This window comes from Phycodurus eques, chromosome 1 (genome assembly GCF_024500275.1).
Source record: "Phycodurus eques isolate BA_2022a chromosome 1, UOR_Pequ_1.1, whole genome shotgun sequence".
NCBI lineage: Eukaryota > Metazoa > Chordata > Actinopteri > Syngnathiformes > Syngnathidae > Phycodurus > Phycodurus eques.
Window position 1 is genome coordinate 27,416,520 of NC_084525.1, and position 22,842 is coordinate 27,439,361.

Here is a 22,842-nt window from a genome sequence, read left to right on the forward strand (position 1 = left end):
TGTTGCCCAGTGGTCCGAAGTCCTCTTTTTAGATGAAAGTAAATTTTGCATCTCATTTGGAAATCCAGGTCCCAGAGTCTGGAGGAAAACTGGAGAAGCACAAAAGTCGAGCTGCTTAAAGTCCAGTGTGACGTTTCCACAGTCAGTAATGATTTGGGGAGCAATGTCATTTGCTGGTGTGGGTCCATTGTTTTAGCAAGTCCACAGTCAATGCAGCTGTCTACCAGGAAATTTTAGAGCACTTCATACTTCCCGCTGCTGACGAGCTTTTTGGAGACACATTTTTTTGGGCACCTGCCCACAAAGCCAAAACTACCAATACCTGGTTTAATAGCCATGGAATAACAGTACTTGATTGGCCAACAAACCTGCCTGACTTTAACCCCTTTGCAATTTTATATGGGGTATTGTCAAGAGGAAAATGAGGGAACAGAAACCCCGGAATGCAGATGATCTGAAGGCCTATATCAAAGCAACTTAGGCTACAATAACACTTGAACTGTGCCAAAGGCTGATGGATCACCTCCATGATGCTGTAATTAATGAAAAAGGAGGCCTAACAAAGTACAGAGGCCATATTACTTTAATACACTTCACAGACGGTTAATATTTCTCTGTTTAAGATCCCTTTTTGTTGGTCACATGAAATATTCTAATTTTGTGAAACGCTGGCCAATTTATTTTTTCCTTCTGCCATAATCATTGAAACATTTCACTTTGTGTGGTGAACTAATATACAAGTTTCACTTTTTGAAAGAAATTATTGAAATAAATGGACTTTCCCCTCGATATACATTTTTTTTGGCACATACTGTATATACCCATGATTAAAAATGTGAGTCAAGTCCTGAAAATGTTTAATTTCAATGCTTTGCAAGCATTGCACATAAGTAAGATGATTACTACAGAAAATTAAGATAGACGAATATGGGACTGTTCAATAATATAGCAGTGTGCGCATTCCTCTTTCTATTAACAATGTTAACTGAAAGATCATTAGGATTTAGCATTCCTGTGAATCCTACAACTTGTATAACAACTTTCTATGACCTGCTTCACGTCTGTGTAGCATCGAGCCAACCAACTTATAGCAACTGTGAACAAGTATTCCAGCCCAGGATGGTTTGACAGCATTCAACACATCTGCATTTTATTTTTTTTTTTGCCTCAGAAACAGTGTTTTTTTTATTATTATTATTGTGTTTTCTACTTAATTAATCATTGGGCTGGCCACGTCATAACTGACATTTTATTGGTCGATAACCAAGAAGCTGCTCGCTTACTGTTGTGTTTGGCGTCGTCTTGTTGAAACACGAATTACAAGGGCATTTCTTTGTCAGCTTAAAGCGACGTGACCTCTTCAAGTATTTTGACATATGCAAATGTATCCACAATCCCTGTGGTATGCAATGAATCAGTCTGGCGCCATGGTTTTAAAAAATGCGCGTACTTGCACCACCATCGGCATTCAGAGTGTACTATGGCTTAAAATCAGTGTGTGGGGATAATTTGAAAAACTACTGTGTTTGGACTCCATCCTTCCATTTTCTGTACAGCTTATCCTCACTAGTGTTGTGGGCATGCTGGAGCCTATCCTAGCTATCTTCGGGCGAGAGTCGGGGTACACCCTGAACTGGTCACCAGTCAATCGCAGCTTGGACTCCAAAAGATGTTATTTTCAGCCATTTTCTATGACTTTACTACAACTACAATACTACTAAATTATTAACAGTGATTGTTCTGGTTAGTCAGTTAGTTATTATTTTTAACAACTGTATATACACACTGAAAACAAGTATAAATGACATGAGACGCTTACATGAATTTTAGAAATTGTATACTGTATTTTTAACTATTAAAGTAAGAAAGTACACAACAAACATCTACAGAACAATTCTCTAAAAGGTATTCAACATCCAACTGGAGTAAACTTAAAACAGCCAGGTGTACCTTCAATAATGAAATGCCTCAAAATACTCTTCAACTTCTGAGTGACACATGAGTTGAAAAGTGGTCTAAGTTAATGATTAAATGGAGACATTCACAAACCAGCCATAACATTTAGACCACATGCACATTGTAATGCTATCCAACACAAAAGCTGTAACAAATATTCTGCCTTTACAAATATAATCATGTTCCATTTTGATTGACTGTCAGAAATTAACAGAACTGATTCTATTTTGGTTACCTTAATTAGTCACGAGTCAAAGATATTAAAAACGGCTCTCAGTATGATACTCAACTGCAAACTACAATCACAATAAAGATTGTTAAATGACTCTCTCTCTGACAGTGTCAATCAAAACTGAACATTTTCTTTGTAGAGTCCAAATGTGTGATACAGCTCTTGTATTGGCTGTCATACTGTGCAAGAGGTCATAATTTTGAGGCAGGTCAGTGTAGGATGCTTTCCATACTTCTAACATGCACAAATATCAAAAGTGTACAGAACATTGTCATTCAGTCTGATTTAAAAACAGGTAAAACAACGAAAGTACATCTCTTTGTGGTGTCAGACAAAAACAAACAAGTGTTGCATAGGGGAAAAACAATTATTTGAATTATTTAAGTAGTGGAGATTGAAAGAACTTCCCTTGAGGAAGTGCGGCTGCTGACTTGCTCTTACTCCCAAATCTAAAAAACAAACAAAAACACAATCACAGTACAGTTAAAATGATAAGGTCAGTTAAAAGGAAACTTGACTGACTTAAAGTACATTTAAGCTAGAAAAAAAAGTAATTTCTTCAGAGTGGGGATTTAAAAAAAATAATAAATCTCTGTGGCAGACATCCAACTATTAATCCAATTCATTTAAGGTTGGCAAAGGCTGGATTTACACTGCATGGTTCAAGTGACAATTCAGATGTTTTCGGCTGAAGTGGCACAATTGGGATATGTGTCAAGGCAAGTGTGAAAGAATGCATGGAAATCACGCAGATTTAGACCTCTTCTATGTAACATCGTAATACATAGACTGACGTATATACCCACCGACAACAAATTAACGCATTAAACACCCTGTGTAAAATGTAAACTACAGCAAACGCAGAGACCATACAATTCTTTAGGTGTGGCCTGTATAAATTCACAGCTATACCGTATACCAATGTGAGCTTCACGCCACTGAATCTGTGATGAATCTAAATTACAGAAAAGCAGCCCATTAAATGTGATGTAAATGTGCTACATTATAGGTGTGTCAATCACAAGGAAAATAATTGCTAATGGTGACCAGTGGAGAAAGCAAAGGTAAAGGATGACCGCGCTGACGTCACTGCACCTATCCCGCACGCAGTTTGCCTTTATACCCGAGTGCAACACACGCGCACCGTTTTGAAAATGTGCTGCATGTTCTCCTCCAAGTCGAGGGTGTCGCTACGGCTTTATGGCCAATTCCGGTAGCAGTTTTTACGCTCCGGAACAAAACCACAACAATCGTGACCGTGGAGCATTGCCTGCTAGAACAAATGGACCTAGATCAAGAAGGCGTCAATCACAAGAGCCGATCTACATGGCATTCTGCGCGTGGTGACAATTTGTGCCGTGTGCGCATCAAGTGTCACATCAGGGCCGCGCAGCCCAATGTGGTCACGTGATGCAATGTGGGAGTATAAAGAGGCCTTTATCCTCATTCAAATCAATGAATGGGAAGTGTCGGCGTTCCATCACTGTAAAGGCAGCCAAATCGACTATGCATAACTTGAAACATGGAAATAGTCCCCGAAAATTCAGATAGAGGCATTAAAATTAAATCAGAATTGGAGCGCCTGGAGCTGCAGTATAAACCCAGTCTAATTTAAGAGAGTGATGTCATATGGTTTGTTGTGGAGGGAAATAGACCAAATTTGCAAACTATCAAGGGATTCAGAGAAGACAACAACTAGAGATGTACAAGTCAGAAGGCTCAGTGCTTACCTGGGTGTCAGCGTGGATTTAAAGCGCTGCGACAGTGAGCTGGAAGACGGCGTTTTATTCATCTGCTGCTCTGGAGTAAGGGGGCCAAGCAAGGTCACTGGGACAGAAGCAACAGTAAAGATTAGGACCCCGGGACAACCCCTCCTTTAGAAAGATGGGGGTGGAGGCGGGCCTTCCTGATGAATGCTCACCTCTCTCGGGGGTGTAGCAGTTTGAGTTCTGGATAATCAAGTGATCCAAGCGTGGCTGCACATTTTCAGATTTCACATACTGGGCCCAGTAACTCGCCGGCAGGTTCAGCAAACGCTCCACAACCTGAGCAGATGGGGGTCAGTACTTACTTTTTGTCAACTTGTTTCAGAAGATGCGCTGAACTAAAAGGAGATTTAAAAAAACATTTTCTTTTGAAGCGTCTTAACTTTTTTGTGATGTACACAACAAACTAGAAATACATTAAACCTGTTCCCATTTGTGAACTCACCGAGTTGCTAATTTAGCTGATTGAACAAACTATTAATTGAAAAACAAATAGCCATGGCTTAAAAACATTGGTACCGACCTGGGGGACCCCCGCTTCGTAAAATGCTTCCATCCACCGTGCAGCTGCTGCTGGCTAAAAGCAGTCAGGCTCGCGGTTTTTCCTATCTGTGGGGAGCGGTACATCGGGGAAGACGAGACCCGATGCTGCATGGTGCCGAATTAAAGCATGCATATTTATTACCTTGACGTTTGTACATTTGAAGTGTTAATGGTCAATGTGTCCTGCAATTCATATTAGTTCTCGTAGCTAGCTAGCAAGCACGAAGCCACTAATCAGTATTAGCGCCTGTAACCACTTTTCCCCCAATGCAATTATAATGGCAGTCAATTATCTGCACATTTTTTAACTATTCACAGTCCAGCCTGATCCCTATCCCCTGTGAATAGCAGGGCGTCCACAGTAATATTATTATAATCATAAAGTGTTTTAGGATCATCATTTTTGATATATTAAGGGTGATAACTATTAACATAGGCAATTCAATATTCGTGAGTGGGAATCTACTATTCACGGGTCTTGGTCTCTAAATGGTGGTAGTTTGAACCAAATGGTAAAAGGACTACAATTATATAGCACTTTATCTAGACCACAGGTGTCAAACTCAAGGCCCGGGGGCCACATCCGGCCCTCCACATCAATTTATGTGGCCCACGAAAGCAAATCAAGTGCGTGGACTTCATGTTTCTTGCTAAAATAGCAACATTGCAAATTGTCTTCCCTTTTATAGAACGTTGATTGCAGACATTTTTGCTACCAATCCCCATTTCAAAAACTGAATTAACAATTTTTTTACTGGCTTCTGGTTTCAAACATAGTTATTCATCGATTTTTTTGTGTATATGTAATAACATGAGGCAATTGAACATTTACTGCTCATGACGGCCCTCCGAGGGAAACCCGCAGCAAAAATGAGTTTGACACACCTGATCTTCAGTGCCCAAAGCGCTTTACAAAGCCTCACATTCACCCACTCAAACACTTTCATACACCAATTCATAGTTAACCACAATGTATCCCACTGGACATGGTTTATTAGAGCATTGTAGAAAAAATAAAAACTGTGGTGAACCCATAGAAATTCACTTCCAGAACATTAATTCATTTATTCATCTTCTGTACCGCTTATCCTCATTAGGGTGGCAGGCGTGCTGGAGCCTATCGCAGCTATCTTCGGGCAAGAGGCAGTGTATACCGTGAACTGGTCACCAGCCAATCGCAGGTCACATTTAAACAAACAACCATACGCACTCACTTTCACACCTACGGGCAATTTGAGTTTTCAAATAACCTACCATGCATATTTTTGGGATGCGGGAGGAAACCGGAGCACCCGGAGAAAATCCACACAGGCACGGAGAGGACATGCAAATTCCACACAGGCGACGCCGGATTTGAAACCAGGTCCTAATAACAGTGAGGCTGATATGCCAGCCAGTTGTCCACTGTGCCACCACTTCCAGAACAATTTGTCCAAATTTCCATATTTTCTCAATTTTGTCAAGAACATTACCGTGGGACAGTTATTGCAGTAGATCATGTAATAGGATAAAAATAATTCTGCATACTGCTCAATTGCACAACATAATCATGCCTCTATAAATCATAATCATTAAAAATGATGGCTTCAATATTTATTTTAATGTTTTTACTGCGTCAACCTTGTAATGGCAGACAATTGCAGCCTGAATCAAAGTATATGAGGTTTCAACGTGCCATCCCCAAAATTCGGGGTCACATTATATAATAGCATAACCCCCAAGTAGCTTTTTTTTTTGTCACAGTGGCCGGAAATGTCCGATGCTGGATTATTTTTCTCCCCCAATATCTGGAACAATCTGTGTTACAGCCGTGCCGAGTAAACTTTTTCTTTAGCTTTTGGCAGGGTCTGTACATGGAATTTGGTCAAATACAGCCTCAAACAATTCGCCCAAACTAGAGGAGGAGATATAAAGGGCCAATATAGATTATTAGGAGTCAAGCATGATAAGCAATATCTGGAGCACATATTAATTTGCAGAAAAAGGTAGACTATTGGGGCCAAAATTTTAAGTAGTACAAACTCCAACATTTAATTTACATGGCTTTAAGCATGTCAATTAAACAGCTTTTCAACTTTTTTTTTTAATCCATCTTTGACAACAGAAGTCTGTTTTAAATGTTTAACTAAAAGTGCCGGGAGCTCCCAGGCTCAGCAGCTTGTCTTATAGAGTTAAATGAAAACTTAAAGAGCTACATAAAGTTTTCGACAGTAAATAGTTTTCCAAAATTTCCAATATACAGTAAAGGAAATGTGCATCTTTCACTTAGCTTTGTTTTAAGTTCACAAATAAAAAGAATGCAGGGCATTCCCAGGGGAACCAGTATCTCAAAGTTAACTGAAAATATGAATAAAGTTCCCTGAAGTTTACAGAGATTTAAATTGATCTTTTTTCGGATGTCGGATTTTAAAAAAGTCCAATGCCAATATCGGTCAAAATGCTGAATATCAGCCCGGTCGATAATCAATCTATCCCAAGAAAGACGTTCCATGTTTGATCCATGTCTGAATCTCAAATTCTGTTATAAACAAACAATATTTTATACATTCAAGATGTGCTGAGCTGACAATGCAACAAACATACCTTTGGTTGCCGTTTGGTGTCCTGTAAAATGGTCATGGGGTCCGGGTTGGGAACGGCGTGACCCACGATCGTGGGACCAAACACCCGAGCCAGGTTACTGATGTCCATCTTTGTGTCAAAACTCTCAGCCACTCTGAAATATGTCATCACAGACAGTGGCTATTGTTGATGAAACACAAAAGGAAAGAAATCTGTCTTGCAGATGGCAGCCGCTAACCTCTGAAGGTGGAGGATCAAAAAGGCCAGTGTGTCTCTATTGGCATTGGGCAGGAGACTGACGGTTTGGTACATCAGGGCTATGCTGTTGTCATCATCTGGAGCCTCTGAGACAACAAAAAAACGCATACAATAAGAGCAAATGTTACTTTAAATTGAAGGTAACATGAACGCAAAACACATTCAAAGATTATTATTATTTGCATTTCAAGCTAATTGAAATAACCACGAGGTACCGTAATCTCTCGTTTCTAATTAACATTCCCCCCCCCCCCTCCCAAACAAATTGTCAAAAGTCAATAGCGCGCATTATACATGGGTATAGGGGAAAATGGAAAAAAAAAAACTTTCCCATTTTATAAATATATGCTGTCATCTAGAGGTTATGTATTTTACTAGCTTGCCCGTGTGAGTATTTTTTGACTTCCCACGGGAAATCGGGAATTGGTAAACTTCGAGGCCTGCGCTGTAACCTATAATCACTCACTTACTGCAGAGCAGTTCATCATCGTGAATCCATTAGCTTAATGTTTAAATATCCCTATCTGACATCATCTTTACTAAACACATATGAGGTCCCGTCAACATTATAAATAACCGGACGGTTTTTCCTCCACAGGGACGCTACAAGACAACAGTCTTCGACAACAGCACACAACACCCCAGAAATACAAGCCCAGTGCCAAAATGACAACCATCAAAAAACGCAATTATACTGTATATTATGTATTATACTTAGCCCTTCAAATGAAGGTCTAAGGGGAAATGTGGTGTAAAATGCTCGGAATGTGAGATAAACTGATGAATTTGGTTTATAATTTATGTGCAATTGGATATTAATTGTCTTGATGCAATTGAGGCAAAATGGAGTGCAGTACTTGATCCAGTCTCAACTAGTTTAATGACTAAAGAATTCAATTGTGAAAAAAAGCAAAATATGTCTCTTTCAAGATTCGGCTAGCTATATTACCGGCAGATTCCATGAATTGACGGTTCAGGTGGAAGGTGAGGAGAGGGTCCTTGAGGTTGCGGAGGAAGTTCTTGAGGAGTCCAGTGATAGCGTGAATGTCGTCCACTTTGCTCAGCACAGGAACAGTTTTACTGCGTAGAAACTTCTCCTTCAGCTCCTTCACTGTGCGATCAGCACCAGACAGTCGGTACAGTCCAGCCTGAAAAATGAGAGGCTGTTAATGACAGTTTCATCTTCCCTCCTAGGTTTACAGTATACATGGTTTTAGACAAACTAAAAGAGGGAAACAAAAGAAGCAATGTCAAACAACTGGGGGGGGCTAATTGACGAAGAGAGGATAGAGTATATAATAGATCCTTTAGCAGCCACGATAGAACAAGAGCAACTGGGATGTGAAGCTTGAATGCAGATTATCATTAAGAGAGAAAAGGCCCACATACCTCATGCAAACCCCGTTGCTCAATCTCACCAATGCAGTGGACCACGAGAGGGGGAATCTTTGGCGAAACGGCTGGGACGTAGTCTGCAAGCACACCCTGGACACGAACACATTTCATATGCCGCATTTCAACCAAGGATCACAAATCCTCACTGATTTGACCCAACAGTGGCATTACAAGTCTTCCCTGAGGCTTTATAATGTGCTCCAAAAGAAAATGGAAAATGTAACGACAATAATTATTATTTCATAGAAAAAAAAAAAAAGAAAAAAACAACAACTATGAAATACTGAAGAAAAAAATAGTAAACTACCACAGGGCTTTCAAATCTATCAAGAACGACGAACTCTACATCAAGCACGAGGCCTTGGAATATATGGGTTTCAACATGTTGCCCTTCTGGGTCAACCTTCTGCCCATCTCCGGGAAAGCTTTCTTCAGCCTGCTTACATAGTGGAGAGCCCTATCACAGCACAAATCACAGTCTGTCAAAAATCAATCATCCAACCTGATGATAAACATTCAAAACTGCTGTTAAAGCACTATGACATTATCCCAACATGAATTTACAAGTGTATATAGCTTGTTTAAAAAAAAAAAAAGAATAATACTTTTCACAGCAAGCTATAGTAAGCGTTGCCTGAACACGGTACAGCTCTGTTTACCTACCAAGGAATTTCACATGCCCGTACCACAGAGACAAAGAAAAGTAGAAAACCATGTCTGATAACACCCGCTTGATATGAAAAACTCTAAATGGTGACAATACCTAGAGCAAGTTATTCTAGCACTGACTTAAGAAACTAGTGAACATTAGCTTAGCCTGGTACAAACTCAAGAGGCATGGGCATGACCATGTCCATGACACAAACAATGTCCGGGTCCGGCAATACACAAGTACCCAGGCGCTATTTGAGGAAGGGTGACTTCTGTCTTCTTTCTACCCAATTCAAATGCAACTGACCATTTTTTAATCCAACAATCAACAGAGTGTGTCACCCTATCTTTTAGGGTTACAATGATTCATTTTAACGAATTCTAATCAACGACGACATTTGGAATGATACAGTCAGAAACGATTCAGTGGATTGAATCGATTCAGTAACCTATTAGACAAAAAAACCTGGATACTGCACAGACCAGGTGAAATTTCCTGGATTCCTTTTGTTTCTTGTAAAGCTATCAGATAAAATTAATGATGAATATACAATAACCATTAATGGCAAATGCATTCACATTTTATTTGAATAGAGTGCAACTCTCTTCAGGTTGGATTAACAGTAAATTTACCTACTGTGTGCGTTTTTCAGCATAGAAATTTAAGAAAAAATTTAAAAATAAACACGCTTACTGCAGTTGAACACAAAAACAATTCTCGATTCAGATTCTTTTAGGGGCCCGGGTCACAAAGTTTGCATGGTTTAAATAAGGGATGTCCAAATGAACATCCATTTTCTTAGCAGCTCGCAGCAAAGACTAATATGAACATTTCACTCAGGGTTCTTCATAACCAGTATCAATATCAAACCTATGAACTAAAAGGCAATATGTGTGTAACTAACCGAATTGACTTAATATTCATTAATTAATGCTTCAGCAAACAGATAAATATAGCATTGTTCAAATACTTTTTTTGCGATTATTCCATCATGTCAAATGGTTAAGTTTTAACTTGATTCCTGTTTTTTTACTTTGTACGCAGCGGAACTCAGCATTTTGTCACGAAAAGGTAACTTCACACGACACCAGTGAAAAAGTAAAATGAGACGGCATGTAAAAGAGTAGTGAATGGAACCAAATGATCTAAAACATTGATTCCTTTGCCAACCCACTGATGAGGCACAAGGTTAGCGTTTGTGAGACAACGAATTTTGTCCCAATTCAATTCTGATCTAAAGTTGCTAGTTTGACCTCTGGTGAAGTTTTAGCTCAACGTTAAGCTTGTAATGCGACCGTTTCTACTTTCTTTCCAGTATGGTAAAATAATGCATATTTTATATTTGTGTCTGTCGTCAGCTCTTACATTTGTTTTAAGACTTAACTTGTTAGCATGGACAAATTGTATCCTTTCATTCACCCAATTTGAATTCACTGAAGTTCCGCGCGGTGTAGGCTGAGGCTCAGAGCGGGAGGGAGCACCTCAGACTTCTACACATCGAAAAAGCCTCCTTTGCACAATACATTCTTATTGTAAGTGTTGCACTGAGGCGACCAGTCATTTATTTTAACAAAGTTAAACACTTTTGTCCGCCGCACTCATTGGGCACAATCACATCTTTGTTTGCATTCGTCTTCGTTGGTTTTCCCCACTTTCTTCTTCGGGAGTCGGCAGACAGTAGGCACCAAAACTGGGAAACGAAATTTTAAAATTTGAACAAGTCCAGGGGAAACAGAATGTTACTCCCAGTTCCAATCGGTTCTCGATTCTCCATGCCCAACCCTACCCAAATGTTCTAATCATATTTATTACTACTCAATAGTGGCTGCGTAGCTCTGAGTAGCTCGTGTTGTACAACTATCTGTTATGCTATACTGCAGTAGGGCCGAGATGGAAATTTGTACTCGTCATGAGGAAAGCCTGTTTGAAATGTCTCATGAATTGATGTTTGCCTCGCTTACTTCTTGGATCTTAATGATACATAAACTTAGTGGCTTAAAGCTCTCATATGAATTGTATTCCCGACTTGTAGACGACCGCAGTCAGCAAACAGTTTTATGCACGTCAGTCATCTTTTATCCTTGATAATTTATTATGGTAAAACCAAAATACATCCATATTTCTGATTTCAGCTTCGCAAAACATTCGACTGGTTAAGTTTAGCACTCAGCTCAATGCGCAGAGATATTTCCTGCACTGCCCATCTTCCATGATCCCATGGATCATGGGAAATGTGTTTTGCTTCTCAGACTGGCCCACTCAAAAAAACTATTTGATACTCCCATGATCCCCTGCGACATTACAGACATGAAAACTTAATCATAACGTTTTTATCATTAAACATGCTCAGAACACGCAGTTATATGAAGTCTGCCATGCTTAAATCCAATGCATTTTTTCATAGTATTGATACAATCGATGACCATTTTAAACAATTTAATTAAATACATTTACAGCCGGAAGGCTAACTTGTTGAGGACCGATTGATCCAATTTGATCATAGGAATATAAATCGATATGTTGATATGATAAATTAATCGTTACACCCCTACTATCTTTACATAACCTGTGTAATTGTTCTGTGTTATGGACAACAAGAGGGCTAAATGTTAAAATTATATATATATATATATATATATATATATATTTTTTTTTTTAAATGAAAAAATGTGTGGCCCACCTCCCCAATTTTTACAGGTGTACTTCCCAGGATAGGGATGCAGGGCAGAGGGCATCGGTCCCGACACTCTGGGTGCGAAACCACCCGGCAGTCGCAGCACCTCAAGGCAATCTTGCCAAACTTGATCCTCTTCCCGCAAGGCACGCAGGACTCGGGCTTGATGACCTGGAAAAGCCAAATGATGCAAGTGAGGAGGAGATTGCAAGCGAGACAACAGGCCAACTATATCTGGGCTCCAAACGCGATTCTTTAAGTCAATTAGACCTGTGCAAGGATGACAAACTAAGACTTGAGAAATAAAGTCAAGGCTCGAATTAACCAGTCTCTCATTGCAATTAGTGTGTCAAAATTTGCATTTCGTGCTTCATAAAACACATTGGAAAGCAATACTGCCAATCAGAGATTGTTTTTTCCCACGCATCGGTCATGTGATATTCTGCATACGGCGGATTGAACCGCGACGACTGTCCCAAAAACCTTTGCAGCAGCCAATCAGTGCAAGGGCGCATTTCCTAGAGCAGGGGTGTCAAATTCATTTGTCACGGCCACATCGTAGTTATGACCACTTTTGAGTCATGTAAGTGAAAAACATGACAAAAGGAATCATGTACCCACACAGTGAAGGATATTGGTGGTTTGTTTTTGTTTTCGTAGGAATAAATTGAACAGCTGGTCTAAACTCATGAACGCGCAGCCATGAATTTACTCTATTATGTCGTATGCTAAATTGATAGCTGCTTAAGTCAAGTTGCACAAAGGATGTCGATGCCTTTAATGTTTATAATTATCTTTTATGAACAATGTGAATTTAGAAAATAAAGATGATATATATATATATATATATATATATATAGGCGGCACGGTGGACGACTGGTTAGAGCGTCAGCCTCACAGTTCTGAGGACTCGGGTTCAATCCCCGTCCCCGCCTGTGTGGAGTTTGCATGTTCTCCCCGTACCTGCGTGGGTTTTCTCCGGGCACTCCGGTTTCCTCTCACATCCCAAAAACATGCATTAATTGGAGACTCTAAATTGCCCGTAGGCATGACTGTGAGTGCGAATGGTTGTTTGTTTCTATGTGCCCTGCGATTGGCTGGCTACCAGTTCAAGGTGTACCCCGCCTCCTGCCCGATGACGGCTGGGATGGGGTCCAGCACGCCTGCGACCCTAGTGAGGAGAAGCGGCTCAGAAAATGGATGGATATATACATATAAAGGATTTTTAAAAAAGACCAATTGGTCTTTTGTCAAGGGTCTTATTTTCTCTTGAATTCATAATGGCTCTTAAACCATGCAAAAATATAGTTTATCCAAATACTCTATTCAATATAATTTTCAGTCGGCCAATCGAATGCTAAAATGTTTGACAGCAGCAGCCCTACATTCAACCGCCCATTATATTGCATAGATCATTTTACACTTGAGACAGTCTGAGGCCCAGGATGCACATCATGAAAACAATGAGTCCCTGCAACTTTCATTCATTCATTCATTCATCTGTTACGCTTATCCTCACTAGGGTCACGGGTGTACTGGAGCCTATCCCAGCTATCTTCTGCTTATAATCTCAAAATGAAGATACAGGAAGTCCTGGAGTTACGACGTACTCGACCTACGGCGTTTCGACTTTACTACGCCCGTGCCTCGTCCGCCATTTTGTCCCCAGCACCACAGTGTGTCTGCTTAGCTAGTGTATAGTGTTTGTGTGCCGGGAGTATTCTTTGCCTTTTCCCCCCTCCTTTTTTCACACTCTCAGCATTAACGGTAAGTACAGCATCTTTTTATTTTTTTTATTTTAATGTATTTTAGTTTCTTTATGCGAAGTGTTAACCTCGTAGTTTTGGTGGTTTATGATTCACTGAACCACTTCAGCAACCGATACAGATGTTAGTAAGCAATGCTGTGCATCTGTGAATGCAGATTCACCATGCTTTATGCGTTCCTGCTCATTGTTGTGTCTCTCATAAGTAGGAAGCAGAGCAAACGAGATCCCTGTATTCGTGGTATTTTTGTTTAATAAAACCCTTGCTTTGGGTTCCTGTGCGATTAACGTGCAAAAAATTGCTCCTCAAAATTAGAAAGTTCCCCCTCAAACGAAGAAATGATGAGCAAAACCGCTCCTCAAAGCAAAACAATATTTTGAGCCTTGAAAGCATAGATTTTAAAAGAGATTGAACAATAGTTTTAAGTATTCTTACCGTTTTGGAAACAAACTCATGCTGACGGACACGTTTGTTTTGCTGCGGCGTGGCGGGCTCATTTTTTTTCTCAACTTCTGGGTTGATGGGCTGCTTGAAAACATCCGCAGACGTAACTGATTCAGAGTCCGACTCCATGGTAGCTGAGCCGAACACAAATATGATGAGCAATGACGTATAAAAAGTAGCACACAACCTAATAACGGAACAGAGGGGTGCATGTAGTAATTAAAAAAAATAAAAAATAAAAATAAAAAACAATGACTTTTTACATCCGCCTAAGAATACCCTTTATGGAATACACTAACCAAACTATACTAAACAAAAACAACTTCGGGAGAATGTGTGAAACTACACAAATTTAGCATTTATGCACATTTTGGAGTCACAGGACTGGCAACTCAAATGGGGGTGTGATGAAATAAAGTCAACTGACGCGCACACATATAATTCAGCTCCATAGCAACTTAAATAAATCAAAGTCAGATGTGCTATTTGCGCTTTTGTATCAAAACTGTTTTCCCAACAAATTCTATACGTACTTGTAGCAAACCATAACCACTCTTCTGAGTAGTAAAAGCCAATTATTTATTTTTTTAAAGATATCATTTTTTTGTTTGTTTTAGAAAATAGAACTGTTCTAAGAGTCTTGGAAACATTAATATTTGTCCATACAATAGTTTAAAATTTTCCCCACTTTTTCCAGACCTGGAAATTCATGAAATCAAATTCCATACATTTCATACTTTCATAGGGACCCTCCAAACTTAAATCATAAATCAAAGCCAGACGTTCTCTGTGCTCTTGTATCATAAAACTGTTCATAAATACTGTATGTAATTGCAGCGAACCATAACCACTCTTTTTGAATATTAAAAGCCAATTTGTATCTTAAATACATCAGGCAGCTGAGTATTTTTTCAGGGCTCTGTCCAAGCTACCACATTGACTGCGGGCACAAGAAACGATGAGATTGTCACTACTATTATTCTTATCATCATCATCATTCCCAGCCATCATGAAAATTAGTCAATATAAGATTTTTTGCCAAAAGGCAAATGATTTTCATGTATGCTTGACAAAGGCGAAGAGCTTGAAATTTTTTTTACTGTACCAAAAATAGCATGTTACAGACTCCAGAATTAACACTGCCACCATGCTGCTCTCTCTCTCGCTCTCTCTCTCTCTCTCTCTCTCTCAGTGTGCTCTACACACAATAGACTTGGGACTGGAACAGATTAATTGCATTTCCATTTAATTTATGGGGAAATATATTTTGAGATATGAATGTTTTGAGATAAGAGCATAGCCACGGAACAACTTAAACCCGTATCTCAAGGCACCACTGTATAGATGTATACAAAGAAAAAAGGCCACAGTAAATTGTAGCAGTGCGTTTACCAGTCTTTCTCCTGCTACGAGTCCAATAAGGAATCGTCTCAATAGTAGAAACTGCCTCAACAGGTCCGCCATCTATCGGGACAGTCACAGTGGTGGTGGTCACCAGGCTCTCATTGGCCTGTCATAAAACCAAGATGAACTTAATTCCATTCAAACAACATAAAAGTCTAAAATTAGATGCAGTGATGAGTCTAGGTTCGCTGAATGCCACTCAATTTTGGTTGCAGGTCATCTCCATCAAGCCAGCATGTATTACTTGCATTTATTAAAAAATAAATAAATATTTTACCCGCTCCTGCGTCACGCCTGTTGACCGAGTTCTTTTAGAAACACCTGAAGGGCCGTCCACATGATGTCTAGATGATCGCTGAAATGCATATGACATGTATGCTTCAGACAAGCATAACATTGTAAATAAACGCACCCAAGTAGGCATGGGCAGATTAAAGTGTTGAAGGTTTACCGTGGTTTTAAAAACTCAAGGTTTTCAATAAATTGTCACCTTTTTTTTTTTTTTTTTTTTTTTTAGGTGGGGGGAGTTTCACTGCAACATGATTGGGTGGTTGCAAAGATGAGACTTCACTTTTTTTAATTGCATTTATTTTTTGTGTTTAACTGCGCACAGTGCACTTAGATTCTGCCACTCTGCTCCCTCCAGTCTATGCCGGCCCCTCTTCCTCGTGAGTCCACCCACACCCAAACAGCCTCTCCCTCGCTCATGCGTATTATATTGTATTATACTAATGTACTTTTAAATTCTAAGTTCATTTTCAAGTGACATAGCAGTGGTGACATACTAGTTTGTTTCCGCTACATGTTTTGTAGCCGGCTATCATATATTACAGTATTTACCACAATAAATGCACACCAATTTGCCTGCTATTTTGCTTTTCAAATTTGTCTGCCCTCTGCTATGACGCAGTTACAGCCGGATCAATCACAAAAGTGTACTGTACCACACAATCAATTATTTTGGTGTTTTGCGACTTTTTGTGATAGCTTATCAATTAGCATGGTGATCTGTCTCGCCCCACCCTCTGTTCTTCGTTATTACGATACTTGTCCCAAAAAGTGTAGTTTGCTGACATGCAGGCGAAGATTAGTGACTTATGCTGCGCTGACAATGGATGTGAGGAGCGAATTCGCCTCGGCGGCTTGACATCGTATTTAGCCATGCTAGCTGTAGCTTGTAGGTAGCTGAGGGGCAGCTGCCTCAAAATATTGTGCAACAAGCACTCCACCCCACAACAGGTGAAAGCAGAGAGGTTGTGCAACAATAGGGACGCCCCATTTGGGCTTTGTAGCCGCTAGCATGATGACGGAAAAGCCACACTGTTCCTATAATTCATTGTGACATGCAAATTTGAATAATTACAGTCAAAAGAAATTCATCTTTGTTATTAGTGTGTTTATGTTACTTGAAGTTGGTTGAATTTATGTTATTTAACATTCATGCCTATTTCACATGTATGGTTGATTTATGGCACTATGGCACAATGTCATTATCAAACTGTGAGTGTAGGGTGTATCTAATAAGTGACCTCCCAGTCAATTCAACTGGATATTCAGCAAAGCTCTACAGGCCATTGCTTATTAATAATAAATAATTATTTACACTGATGTGTATGCACTCGCACGCCGGCTGTCAGTGATCAACATGTTGCATGTTATTTCAGCAGTTTTATTTCTGTGGAAAATGTCTTCTGGCTCGAAACCGAAAACGGATATTTTTGGCTAAAACATTTCGCCGGCTGACATTTTGGCGCATCACTATTTGTTCTCCTCTGCCATGCCTACACCAACGTACTTCACATACCCTCTTTTGTCGCTTCCTGAGTCGCACTGGCCTCACACCGGACGAGTCCCAATCCTATTAGAGATCAAGCACAATTGCACATGACTTGATAGTTAATGTTGTTGATGACGAAAGAGTTAGTTGAACATTCAATAAAAGTAACTTACAAGGGAGTCGTCAGTTTTGTCATAGCTGATATCTGATAAGATGGAGGCGGACTCATCTATGGTGGTCAGTCTAGACAAAGTAAAAGAATGGAAGAGGGGAAGACGTTTGGTTTGATAGTTGATTCATTCCTAAACACTGCACTGAAAATGCATAACTTACAAATGAAAAATTGTAAGTTAAGCGGCATGGTGAACGACTGGTTAGTATATCTGCCTTACAGTTGTGAGGACCCGGGTTCAAATCCGGCTTCACCTGTGTGGAATTTGCATTTTCTCCCCGTGCCTCGGTGGATTTTCTCCGGGCACTCCAGTTTCCTCCCACATCCCAAAAACATGCGTGGTAGGTTGACCCCACCCGAATTTTGAATTTGAAGTTAGTTCATTCTGTGTTGTAATCATCATCATTAACATCGCTCCGTCGCTTTACACATTTAACATTCCATCCATCCATCCATTTTCTGAGCCGCTTCTCCTCACTAGGGTCGCAGGCGTGCTGGAGCCTATCCTGGCTATCATCGGGCAGGAGGCGGGGTACACCCTGAACTGGTTGCCAGCCAATCGCAGGGCACACAAACAAACAACCATTCGCATTCACATTCACACCTACGGGCAATTTAGAGTCTTCAATTAACCTACCATGCATGTTTTTGGGTTATGGGAGGAAACCGCAGTGCCCGGAGAAAACCAACGCAGGCACGGGGAGAACATGCAAACTCCACACAGGCGGGGCCGGGGATTGAGCCCCCGTCCTCAGAACTGTGAGGTTGACCCTCTAACCAGTCGACCACCGTGCCGCCGGGTTCTAACTAAATGAAACTAAATTACTTTAATAAATAATGTTAATGACATGCATACTCTAACTTTCTCAGCTATATGGACGGACGGGTGTTGTCCAGAGTTTGAGTCAGTTTAATGTCAGTTTTTGATGCAGTGCCATCTGAGGGATCAAAGGTCACGGGCATTCAATGTTGGTTTTCGACCTTGCCGCTTACATGCAGTGATTTCTCCAAATTCTCTGAACCTTTTGATGATATTATGGACCGTAGATTAAATCCCTAAATTTGTTGCAATTGTACATTGTCCTTAAACTGTTTGACTATTTTCTCCTGCACTTGTTCACAAAGAGGTGAACCTCGCCCTCATCGTTGCTTGTGAATTACTGAGCAATTCAGGGAAGCTCCTTTTATACCCAATTATGGCACCCAACTGTTCCCAATTAGCCTGTTCACCTGTGGGATGTTCAAAACAGGTGTTTTTGTTCATCTAAATGTAAACAAGAGCTGCTCGCCATTGACTTCATGGTAATGACGACCTTCCTAACAATCAGCCGGGCTGGCTTATCTAGTGTTAATACCTATGCCCGGGAAACCCAATGGAAGACGACGTGTGAGGTCATGTGACTGTGTCATTTGACTGGTGCACTAGACTTAAACGTCACGCGCTTAAATTGGATTTACGGAAACAGCAGCCAAAGCCGAAGTCTCGCCCACGAAATACTTGATAAATAAGCAATAATTGAGCAATAAAAGTAGTGAGCGACATTTAGACCATTGTAACGGAGTAAAAGTAGCGTTATTTCTTAACAGCAGAAGCGGCAGAAGTGTTTTTTTGCTGGTCTCGTCAACTCCTGTGACTTTTCCCAAACAAAGCAGGTCCCGAGCGCACAGGCGGAACCTCAGGCCGATGCGCGCGCATATTAGTCCGCCGCAGAGTTATATCCAGAAATTACATCTGTGTGGATGGTGGATGTGTGGATTGGATCTAGCTGCCAGGATTCAAGGAGTACGAAACAGCCTATGACGTCAACGACGGCGACCCCCGCCCCCAAGAAAAACTCATCGGATCTATACAATTCACGTAAATGGCCTATTTGGAGTTCAAAACGGCATATTTCGCCAAAAGGCGACTGATTTGCATGTATGGAAAATAAAATGTGTGTAATTCTTTTTGTTGCGCATTTAGTTTTACAGGTAAACTACAACTGGGTGTCAAACAATTTAAAGCATGCTTACGGAGGGGATACTATGTTTGTCACTAACACACACAGTCTCTTTCAATCACTTGTATTATACAGGTACTAAAAATCATGCGATCGACCCCGATTTTCAATCACGTGATTGATCAGACTGGGTCATCCCTAGAAAAGACTGTGTACATATGATTGTCACCTTCGGCTGGTATTCAGAGTGGCTGCACCCTGGCTGTTAGTGTTGAGGAAGGCCAGAGCCGAACGCTGCTCTGCACTTAGCTGGATGCTGTTCGAAGAGCCCTCGCTTGTTAGAAGATCCCTGATTAACTGAATCTGACGGTCCTGCATCGAGGTTTGTGAAACAAACACCATTCAACATTTTAGCAGACAAACATCAAGGGAATCCATTCATGCGTGATTACAAATGTTGTGCAGTGCAGTCCACCCACACACACACACACACCAGCTTATCGCAGTCAGCCTCAGCCTTCTGCCTCCGCCGAATCTCCACATCCACTTGATTTCGGGCATGCTTCAATTTCACCTCCAAGGACCCCCTCTCGGTCTCAGTTTTGGTCAGAATCTCCTTGCAGGATTCAAGATTCTCCTCTGCCATCAGCCACTTGCATCGGCAGTCTTCAAAGTTCTGAGCCATGAGAATGAAGCCTGGTGCAGAGACGAATAGTTTTTTTGAACGTCTTCTTTGAACTTCAAAGTAGCGCATGTGTGTTGGCAGCCTGTTCCAACAGCGCTGCTACTCTGTCCTTTATTTGTACTTTACATTTCAACTTATGTACAACACTTTATTACAGGCGTGGCTGTTTTTTTAAGTACTCCATAAGTTTAGTTGAGTTTCGTCGTGTGTCAGATTTAGACAGTGAAGCTCAAGAATATTTTATTTATTTATTTTTTTAAACTCACTGGGTTCCACGGCCTCGTTGAGAAGTTCAATTTGCGACCGCATCTTCTCATATAAACTCTGGAGGCTCATCACGGCGTTCTCCATGGTATTTCCTTGGGAAAAGTTGGAGGGAGGAGGAAGGAAGGCAGGGGGCGGAGGGGGAGAGAGAGAGAGAGACTCCTTTAGTTACACTGATTGGTTAAGGGGATGACTAAAGCTTGCTTAAAAAAAGACAAAGATGGACGACCAGTTTGACACACACCACTGATATAGCAAATTGGTCAAATGACCGGCAAGTATGTTATTACTAATTATATTCATCTATGTGTAGACAGGGATCATGTTAATGTTTTCTCACAATGATTTAAATAGTAATGAAACGGATAAATGTATAAATGCGTCAATGGTGGCCATCCTGCACTGGGTCCTGCATCCACACGTCCACTGCTTGAGAGTTGCGGGCATAGTGTACTAGAAGGCTAATAGTCCAGTGTTGCTTCCAACTGTCTAGAGTGCCTCTTAATGCTTCGGCGAGTGAAGTTTACCGGGAGCTGGCACCCGTTACATATGCAACCCTTAATTTCTATGAATCTGTTAAAGTACAGACTGATCACTCCTCCAATAGTCCTAGAAAAATCACACTTCTGGGACATGGTGACTCCCTAGGAATGTGCTGAGCTAGGTAGCTTTGTTTTTCATATAAAAGGCTTGCAGGCTACTCATTTGGTCTTTTGGGGCTACCCGAGTAACCTGGTTCCAGTGGGCACCATGTTGGTGACCTCTGATTTTAAATTATGTCCGGTTCTTGTTGCCTCTTTGACCGTTTCCCTTTTTCCTGACATTCAACAGGCCGCAACCTTTTTCAAACGAGGGGGGGAAAAAAACCTAAGCGAACCGTATGAAGGAATACTATTCCACTTCACTACTTTCATTTGTTCCAGTTCGAATCATTCGAGTTTTACAGCATTAAAATTATTCTGCGGGATTAGATTGTAGCCGTTCTCCAACCACGCAGGCTATTAAATTTAAAAAAAAAATTAAAAATAAAAATGAAAAATAAAACAGCAAAATGTGCATTGTGACGTTCGCTATTTGTTTAGCTAGATTAAAACAGTCCGTTTTTCGTCGCAACGTTACATACAATCCAGTGAAGACAAGTACACGACGGTTAGGCGAGTGAGGTAGAAGTTAACAACAGTGCACTCATTGTCAGATAGTTTCTCAAACATGCGCCCTTCAAAGAAGAGACAGCGAGTGCTATTTAGCTATTTTTTTCCCAAGCGGGGCTGTAAAAATGTCTGGCGACAAACCTCTTCCAGTGAGGTTGAATCCCACTCGAGCGGTGTCCCACTATTTTTTTTACCGACCGACGGAGCAGCAGCAACCAGCTCCTCACAGTTATTCCGTTTGCGTTTGGGTTCTACCGCAACGAGCGCGTGTATGTTTAAAATTTCGCCGCTAGCCAATAGGAGTTTCACTCTGCCGCTACGTCATGCCCAAAAAGGAAAAATACACGGTACGCTTCCGGTTAAAACCTTCAAATTTAAAGCAACGGAGCAGATGCAGATATTTGACGCAGGGAGAGCAAGTGAGAACAGGGCTGCAATTATGATTTGAGACTTGTTTTCTACCTCAGTAGTTTAAATGTGTGACTTGTCAGTCGAAAAGGAGATGTTAAGGTAATTCGCCCTAAGGGAGACGGAAAGCCGGTATTGTATTTTTATTTGTATTTTCTTTGCCGGTGTTGTAATTTACATTTCAGCAGGTAAGTGGATGACGTCAGTATCCAAAGTTTAAATCAGCAGCTGTCAATCCCTTTTCTGCCACCCGGAAATGCCCTGGCACTGCATTGTTAACAACTATTATGAAAAGGTCTTTAACAGCCAGAACTGTGTGGACAACCAGTTTTAGATAGCCTTGTTAGGCAAAATCATGCTACTTTACTGTAATCATGACTTTACGACTGTGTTAGCGGTTTTTCTTTCAGGAATGTGGGCATGAAATTGCATTAAAATGTACAAAACTGTGTAAGTTATCTTGCCTCCCTGGGACCTCAGCACCCCTAAACTTCTGATCCTAGAATTGCCCCTGATTTCTGGACCCCCCAAAAACAAAAACAAAGTTGATGGATAAGAAAGATAGCTTTTATTAAAGGTCCCATATTTTGGCTATTTAGATCTCCATAGAGTGACTCTCGAACATGGACTTATGATAAAAATGTAAATTTCATTTAAAAATAAACCTTAGTTTTTTCATACGAGTGTCCAGAAAAGGCCCTGTGAAAGCTACTTCTGTTTGACCCGGTTTTGTGTCCGCTTTTTCCATATTTAGCTAAGAACGCCCTCGCCCTTTCTATGATAAGTTAAACAA

The 22,842-nt window shown here is 40.6% G+C and overlaps 1 protein-coding gene across 1 annotated transcript; it reads right to left on the bottom strand.

Annotated features, from left to right (window-relative positions):
* Positions 1-1,172: 1,172 nt before the first annotated feature.
* racgap1 (Rac GTPase activating protein 1) lies at positions 1,173-21,877 on the bottom strand. The gene is made up of 17 exons (XM_061685654.1): positions 21,783-21,877; positions 20,493-20,585; positions 20,035-20,237; positions 19,771-19,913; positions 17,603-17,672; positions 17,457-17,510; positions 15,930-16,007; positions 15,641-15,758; positions 14,240-14,382; positions 12,045-12,209; positions 8,707-8,802; positions 8,267-8,465; positions 7,298-7,403; positions 7,081-7,213; positions 4,110-4,233; positions 3,919-4,015; positions 1,173-2,637 (listed from the first exon to the last, which is right to left on the bottom strand). The coding sequence occupies exons 2-17, from the start codon at positions 20,575-20,577 to the stop codon at positions 2,565-2,567; spliced, it is 1,887 nt and encodes a 628-aa protein (XP_061541638.1). The 5' UTR covers positions 20,578-20,585; positions 21,783-21,877; the 3' UTR covers positions 1,173-2,564.
* Positions 21,878-22,842: the final 965 nt, after the last annotated feature.